Source organism: Hemitrygon akajei, chromosome 1 (genome assembly GCF_048418815.1).
Source record: "Hemitrygon akajei chromosome 1, sHemAka1.3, whole genome shotgun sequence".
Classification (NCBI taxonomy): Eukaryota; Metazoa; Chordata; class Chondrichthyes; order Myliobatiformes; family Dasyatidae; genus Hemitrygon; species Hemitrygon akajei.
In genome coordinates this window covers 199,264,737-199,277,925 of record NC_133124.1, presented here as the reverse complement: position 1 = coordinate 199,277,925, position 13,189 = coordinate 199,264,737, and the positions used below count along the sequence as shown (strand labels likewise).

At 44.2% G+C, this 13,189-nt stretch overlaps 1 protein-coding gene across 1 annotated transcript in view; it reads left to right on the top strand.

Moving 5' to 3' along the window:
- The window catches only part of bin3 (bridging integrator 3), a 193,758-nt gene that overhangs the window by 68,563 nt on the left and 112,006 nt on the right, over window positions 1-13,189 (top strand). Inside the window, exons 3-4 of the mRNA XM_073058353.1 lie at window positions 7,544-7,584; window positions 8,295-8,356. Of these exons, the coding sequence (XP_072914454.1) occupies window positions 7,544-7,584; window positions 8,295-8,356 (103 nt within the window). The remainder of the gene's footprint in view (window positions 1-7,543; window positions 7,585-8,294; window positions 8,357-13,189) is intronic.

Below are 13,189 nucleotides of genomic sequence, written 5' to 3'. Positions count from 1 at the left end.
AGAAGGAGCTGCTATAGACTTTGGCCAAATATCCTACTCGCTTAATCTCAGAGCAACAGTCCCATGGTGAATTGATCAGCCTGTTAATTATTTTTTTTATAATTTAGAGTTACAAATGCTTCTCCTGCCAGATTTGTAATGTAGATTTTGTAGAAATTTTGTGGCAGTTCGTTCCATTGCTGAGCTTCCGGCGATGATCTTAGATTGGGGGAAGTGGCAGAGGCCGTGCCTCTGGCACAATGTCTGCCCCTGTGGCTCAGAAGGGTCGGGAAAGGAAGAGGAAGGCAGTGGTGATAGGGGACTCTATAGTTAGGGGGTCAGACAGGTGATTCTGTGGGCACGGGAAAGAAACTCGGATGGTAGTTTGCCACCCAGGTGCCAGGATCCGGGATGTTTCGGATCGTGTCCAAGATATCCTGTGGCGGGAGGGAGAACAGCCAGAGGTCTTAGTACATACGGGTACCAATGACATAGCTGGAAAACGGAAAAGGTCCTGAAAAAAGACTACAGGGAGTTCGGAAGGAAGTTGAGAAGCAGGACCGCAAAGGTAGTAATCTCGGGATTACTGCCTGTGCCACACGACGGTGAGAATAGGAATAGAATGAGGTGGAGGATAAATGCGTGGCTGAGGGATTGGAGCAAGGGGCAGGGATTCAGATTTCTGGATCATTGGGACCTCTTTTGGGGCAGGTGTGACCTGTTCAAAAAAGACAGGTAGCACTTGAATCTCGGGGACCAATATCCTGGCGGTGAGGCTTGCTAAGGCTACTGGGGGGAGTTTAAACTAGAATTGTTGCGGGGTGGGAACCGAACTGAAGAGACTGGGGAAGAGGAGGTTAGCTCACAAATAGAGAAAGCTTATAGACACTGTGAGAGGGAGGATAGGCAGGTGATAGAGAAGGGATGCGCTCAGACCGAAGGCTTGAGATGTGTCTATTTTAATGCAAGGAGTGTTGTGAACAAAGCGGATGAGCTCAGAGCGTGGATCAGTACTTGGAGATATGATGTGGTATCCATTACAGAGACTTGGATGGCTCAGGGACAGGAATGGTTACTTCAAGTGCCGGGTTTTAGATGTTTCTGAAAAGACAGGGAGGGAGGCAAAAGAGGTGGTGGCGTGGCACTGTTGATCGGAGATAGTGTTACAGCTGCAGAAAAGATGGACCCCATGGAGGGATTGTCTACGGAATCTCTGTGGGTGGAGGTTAGGAACAGAAAGGGGTCAATAACATTACTGGGTGTTTTTTATAGGCCGCCTAATAGTAACAGGGATATCGAGGAGCAGATAGGGAAACAGATCCTGGAAAGGTGTAATAATAACAGAGTTGTTGTGATGGGAGATTTTAATTTCCCAAATATTGATTGGCATCTCCCTGGAGTGAGGGGTTTAGATGGGGTGGAGTTTGTTAGCTGTGTTCAGGAAGGTTTCTTGACACAGTATGTAGATAAGCCTACAAGAGGAGAGGCTGTACTTGATTTGGTATTGGGAAATGAACCTGGTTAGGTGTCAGATCTTTCAGAGGGAGAGCAATTTGGAGATAATGATCATAATTCTATCTGCTTTACAATTGCATTGGAGAGACATAGGAACAGATAAGTTAGAAAAGCGTTTAATTGGAGTAAGGGGAATTATGAGGCTATCAGGCAGGAGATTGGAAGCTTAAATTGGAAACAGATGTTTTCAGGGAAAAGTACGGAAGAAATGTGGCAAATACTCAGGGGATATTTGTGTAGAGTTCTGTATAGGTACGTTCCAGTTAGGCAGGGAAGTTATGGTAGGGTACAGGAACCGTGGTGTACAAAGACTGTAATAAATCTAGTCAAGAAGAAAAGAACTTATAAAAGGTTCAGAGAGCTAGGTAATGTCAGAGATCTAGAAGTTTTTTAAGGCTACTAGGAAGGAGCTTAAGAAGGAAATTAGGAGAGCCAGAAGGGGCCATGAGAAGGCCTTGGCAGGCAGAATTAAAGAAAACCCCAAGGCATTCTACAAGTATGTGAAGAGCAAGAGGATAAGACAGGAAAGAATAGGACCTATCAGTGTGACGGTGGGAAAGTGTGTATGGAGCCAGAGGAAATAGCAGAGGTACTGAATGAATACTTTATTTCAGTATTCACTATGGAAATGGATCTTAGTGATTGTAGTGATAACTTGCAGCGGACTGAAAAGCTTGAGCATGTAGATATTAAGAAAGAGGATGTGCTGGAGCTTTGGGAAAGCATCAAGTTGGATAAGTCACTGGGACCTGACGAAATGTACCCCAGGCTACTGTGGGAGGCGAGGGAGGAGATTGCTGAGCCTTTGGCGATGACCTTTGCATCATCAATGGGGACGGGAGAGGTTTCGGAAGATTGGAGGGTTGTGGATGTTGTTCCTTTATTCAAGAAAGGGAGTAGAGATAGCCCAGGAAATTATAGACCAGTGGGTCTTACCTCAGTGGTTGGTAAGTTGATGGAGAAGATCCTGAGAGGCAGGATTTATGAACATTTGGAGAGGTGTAATATGATAAGCAGTAGTCAGCATGTAAAGGGCAGGTCGTGCCTTATGAGCCTGTTTTAATTTTTTGAGGATGTGACTCAACACATTGATGAAGGAAGAGCAGTAGATGTAGTGTATATGGATTTCAGCAAGACATAGAAACATAGAAAATAGGTGCAGGAGTAGGCCATTCGGTCCTTCGAGCCTACACCGCCATTCAGTATGATCATGGTTGATCATCCAACTCAGAACCCTGTACCTGCTTTCTCTCCATACCCCCTGATATCTTTAGCCACATGGGCCATATCTAACTTCCTCTTAAATATAGCCAATGAACCGGCCTCAACTGTTTCCTGTGGTAGAGAATTCCACAGATTCACCACTCTCTGTGTGAAGAAGTCTTTCCTCATCTCGGTCCTAAAAGGCTTCCCCTTTATCCTTCAACTGTGACCCCTTGTTCTGGACTTCCCCAACATCGGAAACAATCTTCCTGCATCTAGCCTGTTCAATCCCTTTAGAATTTTATATGTTTCAATAAGATCCCCCCTCAATCTTCTAAATTCCAGTGAGTATAAGCCTAGTCGATCCAGTCTTTCTTCACATAAAAGTTCTGCCATCCCAGGAATCAATCTGGTGAACCTTCTTTGTACTCCCTCTTTGGCAAGAATGCCTTTCCTCAGATTAGGGGACCAAAACTGCACACAATACTCTAGGTGCAGTCTCACCAAGGCCTTGTACAACTGCAGTAGAACCTCCCTGCTCCTGTACTCAAATCATTTTGCTATGAATGCCAACGTACCATTTGCCCTTTTCACCGCCTGCTGTACCTGCATGCCCACCTTCAATGATTGGTGTACAATGACACCCAGGTCTCTTTGCACCTCCCCTTTTCCTAATCGGCCACCATTCAGATAATAATCTGTTTTCCTGTTCTTGCAACCAAAGTGGATAACCTCACATTTATCCACATTAAATTGCATCTGCCATGAATTTGCCCACTCACCTAACCTATCCAGGTCACTCTGCATCCTCTTAGCATCCTCCTCACAGCTAACACTGCCGCCCAGCTTCGTGTCATCCGCATACTTGGAGATGCTGCATTTAATTCCCTCGTCTAAATCATTAATATATATTGTAAACAACTGGGGTCCCAGCACTGAGCCTTGCGGTACCCCACTTGTCACTGCCATTTGACATTTGATAAGGTAACCTATGCAAGGCTTGCTGAGAAAATAAGGAGGCATGGGATCCAAGGGGACATTGCTTTGTGGATCGAGAACTGGCTTGCCCACAGAAGGCAAAGAGTGGCTGTAGATGAGTCATATTCTGCATGGAGGTCGTCACCAGTGGAGTGCCTCAGGGATCTGTTCTGGGACCCTTACTCTTCGTGATTTTTATAAGTGACCTGGATGAGGAAGTGGAGGGATGAGTTAGTAAGTTTGCTGATGACACAAAGGTTGGAGGTGTTGTGGATAGTGTGGAGGGCTGTCAGAGGTTAGAGCGGGACATCGATAGGATGCAAAACTCGGCTAAGAAGCGGCAGGTGGACTTCAACCCAGATAGGTGTGAAGTGGTTCATTTTGGTAGGTCAAATATAATGGCAGAATCCACTATTAATGGTAAGACTCTTGGCATGTGGAGAATCAGAGGGATCTTGGGGTCCGAGTCCATAGGACACTCAAAGCAGCTGCATAGGTTGACTCTGTGGTTAAGAGGGCGTATGGTGTATTGGCCTTCATCAATTGTGGAATTGAATTTAGAAGCCGAGAGGTAATGTTGCTGCTTGATAGGACCCTAGTCAGACCCCACTTGGAGTACTGTACTCAATTCTAGTCGCCTCTCTACAGGAAGCATGTGGAAACTATATAAAGAGTGCAGAAGAGATTTACAAGGATGTTGCCTGGATTGGGGAGCATGCCTTATGAGAGTAGGTTGAGTGAACTCGGTCTTTTCTCCTTGGAGCAAAGGAGGATGAGATGTGACCTGATAGAGGTGTATAAGATAATAAGATAGTGGATAGTCAGAGGCTTTTTTCCAGGGCTGAAATGGTTGCCACAAGAGGACAGAGCTTTAAGGTACTGGGGAGTAGGTACAGAGGAGATGTCAGGGGTAAGTGTTTTTACTCAGAGAATGGCGAGTGCGTGGAATGGGCTGCTGGCAACGGTGGTGGAGGCGGATATGATAGGGTCTTTTAAGAGGCTTTTAGATAGGTACATGGAGCTTAGTAAAATAGAGGGCTATAGGTAAGCCCAGTAATTTCTAGGGTAGGGATATGTTCGGCACAACCATGTGGGCCAAGGGTCCTGTATTGTGCTGTAGGTTTTCTATGTTTTCTATTACTGAGCCTCTGGCAATGATCTTTGCATCATCAATAGGGGCGGGGGAAGTACCACAGTATTAGAAGTTTGCAAATGTTGTTCCCTTGTTCAAGAAAGGGAGTAGACATAACCCAGGAAATTATAGACCAGTGAGTCTTACTTCAGTGGAGAGCAAGTTGTTGGAAAAGATCCTGAGAGGCAGGATTTATGAGCATTTGGAGAGACATCATCTGATTAGGGACAATCAGCGTGGCTTCGTCAAGGGCAGATTGTGCCTTATAAGACTGATTGAATTATTTGAGGATGTAACAAAACATATTGACAAAGGTAGAGCAGCCAATGTAGTGTAAAGCATTTGATAAGGTTTCCCATGCAAGGCTCATTCAGAAAGTAATGAGGCATGGGATCCAAGGAGACCTTGCTTTGTGGATGTAGGATTGGCTTGCCCACAGTAGGGAAAGGGTGGTTGTAGATGGTTCGTATTCTGCATGGAGGGCGGTGATCAATGGTGTTCCGCAGGCATCTGTGACCCCTTTTCTTCGTGATTTTTATAAGTGACCTGGATGAGGAAGTAGAAGGGTGGATTAGTCAGTTTTTTGATGACACAAAGGTTGGGGCTGTTGTGGATAGTCTGGAGGGTTTTCAGATGTTACAGCGAGACATTGATAGGATGCAGAACTGGGCTGAGAAGTAGATAAGTGTGAAGTCATTCATTTTAGAAGGTCAAATTTGAAGACAGCATATAATATTAATGGTAAGAATCTCGGCAGTGTGGAGGATCTTGGAGTTCATGTCCATAGGACATTCAAAACTGCTGTGCAGTTTGATAGTGCTGTTAAGAAGGTGTATGAGTGGTGGCCTTAATCAATCGTGGGATTGCGTTCAACAGCCGTGAGGTAATGTTAAAGCTATATAAGACCTTAGTTAGACGCCAACTGTGTTCAGTTCTGTTCAGCTCACTACAGGAAGGATGTAGATACTATAGAGAGAGTGCAGAAGAGATTTACAAGGATGTTGCCTGGATTGGGGAGCATGCTTTATGAGAACAGGTTGAGTGAACTTGGCCTTTTCTCCTTGGAGCGACGGAGGATGAGAGGTGACCTAATAGAGGTGTATAAGATGATGAGAGGCATTGATCATGTGGATAGCCAGAGGCTTTTTCTCAGGGCTGAAATGGCTAACATGAGGGGGCATAGTTTTAAGGTGCTTGGAAGTACATAAAAGGGGAGTGTCAGAGGTAAGTTATTCACACAGTGAGTGTTGGGTGCATTGAATGCACTGCCAGCGATGGTGGTAGAGGTGGATACAATAGGGTCTTTTAAGAGACTCTTACGTAGGTACATGGAGCTCAGAAAAATAGAGGGCTATGCAGTAGGGAAACTCTAGGCAGTTTCTAGAGTAGGTTACATAGTCGCACAACATTGTGGACTGAAGGGCCTGTAATGTGCTGTAGATTCTATGTTTACAATCTACCGTAGATTCCGGACTACAGAGCGCACCTGATTAAAAGCCGCTGGCTCTAATTTTAGAAAGAAAATCAATTTTTTACTTGTACAGGCCGCACCGGATTTTAGGCCACACCGGATTTTAGGCCGCACCGGATTTTCGGCCGCACCGGATTTTCGGCCGCAGGTGTCCCACGTTGTAATATGAGATATTTACACAGAAAGATATTACACGTGAGGATTTTTTAACTTTTAATTAAATCCATATGGTAACATAAACAAATACATATTGCAAATGCTTTTTTTCGAACCGTGCCTGTAACGCGGCTACTTTTAAATATACGTTGCGTATACTTTTTTACTGAACAACATTCCAATATCTCCTAACGACTGGTAAAAAATATATATACTGCAGCCTACCAGGAAAAGTTATTGATCGCCTTTAACTTAAAAGCAGCGTTCGCTCAGATCCAAAGCCGCTCGCGTAATGTGCTCCCCCCCGCCGTCCCGTTTATCGCAAACGGCATTTTTCCCACAAGACCCGGCGAAACCGGGTGTGACGTCATAGCATCCCGGGATGTAGTACAGAAAACAAATATAGTTAAAACACTTCTAACTTTAATTAACAAATGAATTACTAAGCGAAAATATTATAAACTAAATAACTGCCATAAAGGCAGCACAATGCTTTTCTTCGAGTGTTTTCCATGTTGATGAGGGTGAGTACAAATGACTGATTTACAATAATTTAATTGTGAAAGTGCGCTTGATTTATCGTACAATTTCATTGGACCTCTGTGAACTACTCATCAATTTTATTGGTCTACTGTTACGAGGCAAAATGTTTTTGGCGGCATGAAAAAAATAATGCATTAGCCGCACCGTATTAAAGGCCGCAGAGTTCAAAGCTGTTCAAAATGTGGGAAAAAAGTAGCGGCTTATAATCCGACATCTACGGTATGTTCTTTCATTGAATCTTTTACATCTCAAGGTTCAAGATTATTTAATGTCATTTCCAGTACACAAGTACTAGAAAACAAAATAATTGTTACGCTGCATCTGATGCAACACAAAAAAACACAATAAGGTAAGGAACACAATAATAAAACAAAACATAATAAATATAAATACATAAGATGGCTTAAGTATATAGACTGATTTTGTGTATGTAAAGTGACGCTAGGCACAGAAGTGTCTACAAAAGGTGACTGACAGGAAATGATAAAGTAGTGGAGATCGGGTGGGTTCCAATTTCCTTCTATTCTCTTCCAATTTACAATTTTTTCCTTGATTTAACTTTGCAGGTAGAAAGAGATTTTGAACGAGAATATGGCAAGCTCCAGCAGTAAGTATAACGTTTAAAACTGAGCACACATTGATATGGTACAATTTTTAATTTTTGTGTTGTTCCAGCACAATATTTGGTTGTTGACATTACTTTATTGATTTAGTGTTTGGATTGTTTTTACTCGGCAATCTTGGCGATGGTCTGTTGCTCAAGGTACCCAACATTGAGTCGATGAGAACTCATCTAGAATGTGTGCCATGTTTGTGCCATAGCACCAGGCCGGGTTACCTCAGCTGCTGGCAGGCTGTGCAGGCACCTTGCCCATTCTGGAAACGGATAAGAAGGGCCCCTTTTAGATCCATTTCAGGCTGTTCTGTATCAAGGTAGTTCTTGCCAAATACTCTTTCTGCCATGGGGCCTCATCTCTTATGTCTTGACGTGACAGTCTCAGCTGCAGAAGATGTTATGATGCAAAATGTGCAGCTGGTGGATGGAAAGATTGTTCAACAGAGGTGACTAAATCAGCTTGTACCTTGAAGAGCAGCTTGCATGCTGCATTCTCCTTTCTATGTGGCTTACTTCAGGAAGTTTCTGTCAGGTTTCTGTAATGGTGGGCATGACAGAGTTTAGCAAAGTGTCCATTTTATACAGATTGCAATGAAATATTTAACTCAAATAGAAACTTGCGGCAACAGAAGTTTGTTTTTTATAGTTTCTGATGTGAAATATTAATCAGCTTCTGAGATTCACTCTGGTTCTGCATTTAGGCTAGAAGACCAAATTAAGAAGCTTCACAAAGATATGAAGAAGAGTACCGAGGCGGATGTGGGTAAGTACAAGTGCTGTACGAGGCAGAGTTAAGGAAGTGTGGGCACACCTGTGAACTACCTGGAGACAAGGAGGCAAGGCAGCCTTTCTTGTGACATTCACAAACATGTTTATCTCAGTGGCCACATTGTAGCTTTCATATACAAGGGTAATGGGGATGGATTCTGGGTTTGAAGGCAGAGGGATAAGTGATTTGTGGTTATGTGGTCTTAGAATGTAATTTCTGTGCTCGAGGATGTGAATTCCATTCATGGGGATAGAGCATTAACGTGATAATGGAGTGCATTTTTGGTGTGCACAGTGTATATAGGCATGATATTTTATGAATAGGCAGGTAACAGGACTGAAGAGACTATACATATAGATAAATACTTTATTGATCTCAAAGGAAATTACAGTGTCACAGTAGCATTACAAGTGCACAGATATAAATATTAGAAGAGAATTAGAAAGAATAAAAAGTAAGTTACCTCAAACAGTCTAACAGAAGGTTATAGGTTGACTCATTATAGCGCCTACTGGCCAAGGGTAAAAATGACCTCATACAATTCATTTTGGAGCAGCGCGTTTGTCCTAGTCTGTTACTTAAAGTGCTTCTCTGTTCAGCCAAGGTGACATGCAGGGGGCGGGAATCATTGTCCAGATTTGGCAGGATTTCCCGTAGGATTTTAAATCGCAGCAAGAGGTGGAGAGGAAAGAGGTAAAAGAAGCTCAGAGAGAAGCTGTTTTTTTAAACTGATCGGGGCAAAGAGGCTAGACTGCGCAGGCGTGTGAAAGTGAGGCAGCGGGAGAATTTAAATAGCGAGCAGAGGCTGAGTACGAGCTTCACTCCAGGTGAGGTAAGGCCGGGTAAGCTCCTTTAATTAATCTAATTCGCTTAGGAGTAGGTAATGGAGGCAGCAGGTAGGGCAGTTGAGTGCTCCGTTTGCAGTATGTGGGAAGTCAGGGCGAGCACAGCTGTCCCTGATGACCACACCTGCAAAAGGTGCATCCAGCTGCAGCTCCTGACAAACCGTGTTAGGGAACTGGAGCTGGAGCTGGAGCTGGATGAACTTCGGATCATTCGGGAGGCAGAGGCAGAAATAGACAGGAGTTTCAGGGAGACAGTCACCCCTAGGAGTCAGGAGACAGGTAGTTGGGTGACTGTCAGGAGAGGGAAGGGGAACAGACAGGAAGAGCAGAACACCCCTGTGGCCATTCCCATCAACAATAAGAATACCATTTTGGATACTGTTGGTGGGTACGACCTAGCAGGGACAAGTTGCAGTGGTTGCGTCTCTGGCACCGAAACTGGACCCTCAGCTCAGAAGCGAAGGAGGGAAAAGAGGAGAGCAGTAGTGATAGGGGATTCGATAGTTAGGGGGACAGATAGGAGGTTCTGTGGAAGAGATCGAGAATCCCGGATGGTCTGTTGCCTCCCTGGTGCCAGGGTCTGCGATATCTGGGATCGAATTCTCAGTATTCTCAAGAGGGAGGGTGAGCAGCCGGATGTCGTGGTCCATGTAGGGACCAATGACGTGGGTAGGAAGAGTGAGGAGGTCCTGAAAGGTGAGTTTAGAGAGCTAGGTGCCAAGTTAAAGGACAGGACCTCCAGGATAGAAATCTCAGGATTGCTACCAGTGCCACGTGCAGGTGGGTTTAGAAATTAGTAAGATAGTGCAGATCAACACGTGGCTGAAGACATGGTGCAGGAGGGAAGGCTTCAGATTTATAGATAATTGGGCAGTTTTCCAGGGAAGGTGGGACCTGTTCCGGTGGGACGGTTTACATCTAAACTGGAGGGGGACAAATATTCTTGCAGGTAGGTTTGCTAGAGAGGCTCCAGTGGATTTAAACTAGATATGAGGGGGGAGGGGAACCAGAGTGTAGGAACAGATGTATGAGAGAAGGAAGAAAAGAAGACAGTAAAGTTCTTTGTACTGTTAGAGATAAACAGAGAGGAGGAGGTGGAGAATTTCTTAAATACATTTATTTTAATGCTAGGAGCATTGTAAGAAAGGTGGATAAGCTTAGAGCATGGATTGATACCTGGAAATATGGTGTTGTAGCTATTAGTGAAACATGGTTGCAGGAGGGGTGTGATTGGCAACTAAATATTCCTGGATTTCGTTGCTTCAGGTGTGATGGAATTGGAGGGACAAGAGGGGGAGGTGTTGCGTTGCTTGTCAGAGAAAATATTACAGCGGTGCTCTGGCAGGATAGATTAGAGGGCTCGTCTAGGGAGGCTGTTTGGGTGGAATTGAGGAATGGGAAATGTGTAGTAACACTTATAGGGGAGTATTATAGACCACCTAATGGGGAGCGAGAATTGGAGGAGCAAATTTGCAAGGAGATAGCAGATATTTGTAGTAAGCACAGGGTTGTGATTGTGGGAAATTTTAATTTTCCACACATAGACTGGGAAGCCCATACTGTAAAAGGGATGGATGGTTTGAAGTTTGTAAAATGTGTGCAGGACAGTTTTTTGCAGCGATACATAGAGGTACCGACTAGAGAAGGGGCAGTGTTGGATCTTCTGTTAGGGAATGAAATAGGTCAGGTAACGGAGGTATGTGTTGGGGAGCACTTCGGGTCCAGTGATCACAATGCCATTAGTTTCAATATAATTATGGAGAAGGATGGGACTGGACCCAGGATTGAGATTTTTGACTGGAGAAAGGCTAACTTTAAGGAGTTGCGAAAGGATTTAGAAGGAGTGGATTGGGACAATTAATTTTATGGGAAGGATGTAATAGAGAAATTGGATAGTAATCTCATGTGGATAGGGGTGAAGAAAGCTTTTGGTATGTTGGCCTTTTAATCAGAGCACTGAGTATAGGAGTTGGGATGTAATGTTAAAATCGTACAAGGCATTGGCAAGGCCGAATTTGGAGTATTGTGTACAGTTCTGGTCACCGAATTATAGGAAAGATGTCAACAAAATAGAGTACAGAGAAGATTTACTAGAATGTTACCTGGGTTTCAGCACCTAAGTTACAGGGAAAGGTTGAACAAGTTAGGTCTTTATTCTTTGGAGCGTAGAAGGTTGAGGGGGGACTTGATAGAGGTATTTAAAATTGTGAGGGGGATAGATAAAGTTGACATGGATAGACTTTTTCCATTGAGAGTAGGGGAGATTCAAACAAGAAGACATGAGTTGAGAGTTAGGGGGCAAAAGTTTAAGGGTAACACGAGGGGGAATTTCTTTACTCAGAGAGTGGTAGCTGTGTGGAACGAGCTTCCAGTAGAAGTGGTAGAGGCAGGTTCGGTATTATCATTTAAGGTAAGATTGGATAGGTATATGGACAGGAAAGGAATGGAGGATTACGGGCTGAATGCGGGTCAGTGGGACTAGGTGAGAGTAAGTGTTTGGCATGGACTAGAAGGGCCGAGATGGCCTGTTTCCATGCTGTGGTTGTTATATGATTATATAGTCCTTTGTTCTATCACAGTCTCCAGGGTGTCCAGTTTGACTCCTATAACAGAGCCAGCCTTTCTAATGAGTTTATCAAGCCTATTGGCATCACCCGTGTAGATGCCATTGCCCCAGCACACCGCTACATAGAAGATTGTACTGGCGGCAGCTGACTGGTAGAACATGTGAAGGAGAGGCCTGCATACTCCAAAGGACCTCAGTCTTCTCAGGAAGCAGAAGTAACTCTGGCCCTTCTTGTACACAGCCTCTGTGTTGATGCTCTACTCAAGTCTGTCATCCAGGTGCACCTTCAGGTGCTTGTAGGTTCTCACCACATCCATGTCCTCACCATCAATAGTAACAGGAAGCAGTGCAGGCTTAGTCTTCCTCAGGTCCATCACCATCTCCTTTGTCTTACGGACAGACAGACAGACAGACATATTTTATTGATCTCGAGGGAAATTGGGTTTTGTTACAGTGGCACCAACCAAGAATAGTGTAGAAATACAGCAATATAAAACCATAAATAATTAAATAATAATATGTAAATTATGCCAAGTGGAAATAAGTCCAGGACCAGCCTATTGGCTCAGGGTGTCTGACACTCCGAAGGAGGAGTTGTAAAGTTTGATGGCCACAGGCAGGAATGACTTTCTATGATGCTCAGTGTTACATCTCGGTGGAATGAGTCTCTGGCTGAATGTACTCTTGTGCCTAACCAGTACATTATGGAGTGGATCGGAGACGTTGTCCAAGATGGCATGCAACTTGGACAGCATCCTCTTTTCAGACACCACCGTCAGAGAGTCCAGTTCCACCCCCACAACATCACTGGCCTTATGAATACGTTTGTTGATTCTGCTACCCTCAGCCTGCTGCCCCAGCACACAACAGCAAACACGATAGCACTGGCCACCACATCTCATGCTGAGCTGCAGATGATTTAGCTTGCACCATTTGACAAATCCTCCACTAGGGCCCTGTATTTGTCCTCCTTTCCTCTCTTTAAATACCCAACTATTGCTGAGTCATCAGAGAATTTCTGCAGATGACATGACTCAGTGTTGTATCGAAACTCTGAGGTATACAGGGTAAACAGGAAGGGAGCCAATACATCCTCCTGTGGGGCCCCAGTGCTGCTTATAGCCATGTCTGACATATTTGGTAGTTTGAAGCTACACCCAATTTCACACTCTCTGAGAAATAATACAGCTCCAAGTGACATAAAACCTTAAGACATATAAACAGAATAAGGACATCCAGTCTATCAAGTCTTCTCCACCATTCCATCATGGCTGATTTATTATCCTTCTTAAACCCATTCTGCTGCTTTCTCCCTGTAACCCATGTATGGTGTGTTGGCATTCATCAACTGTGGGATTGAGTTCAAGAGCCGTAAGGTAATGTTATAACTATATAAGACCTTGGTCAGACCCCACT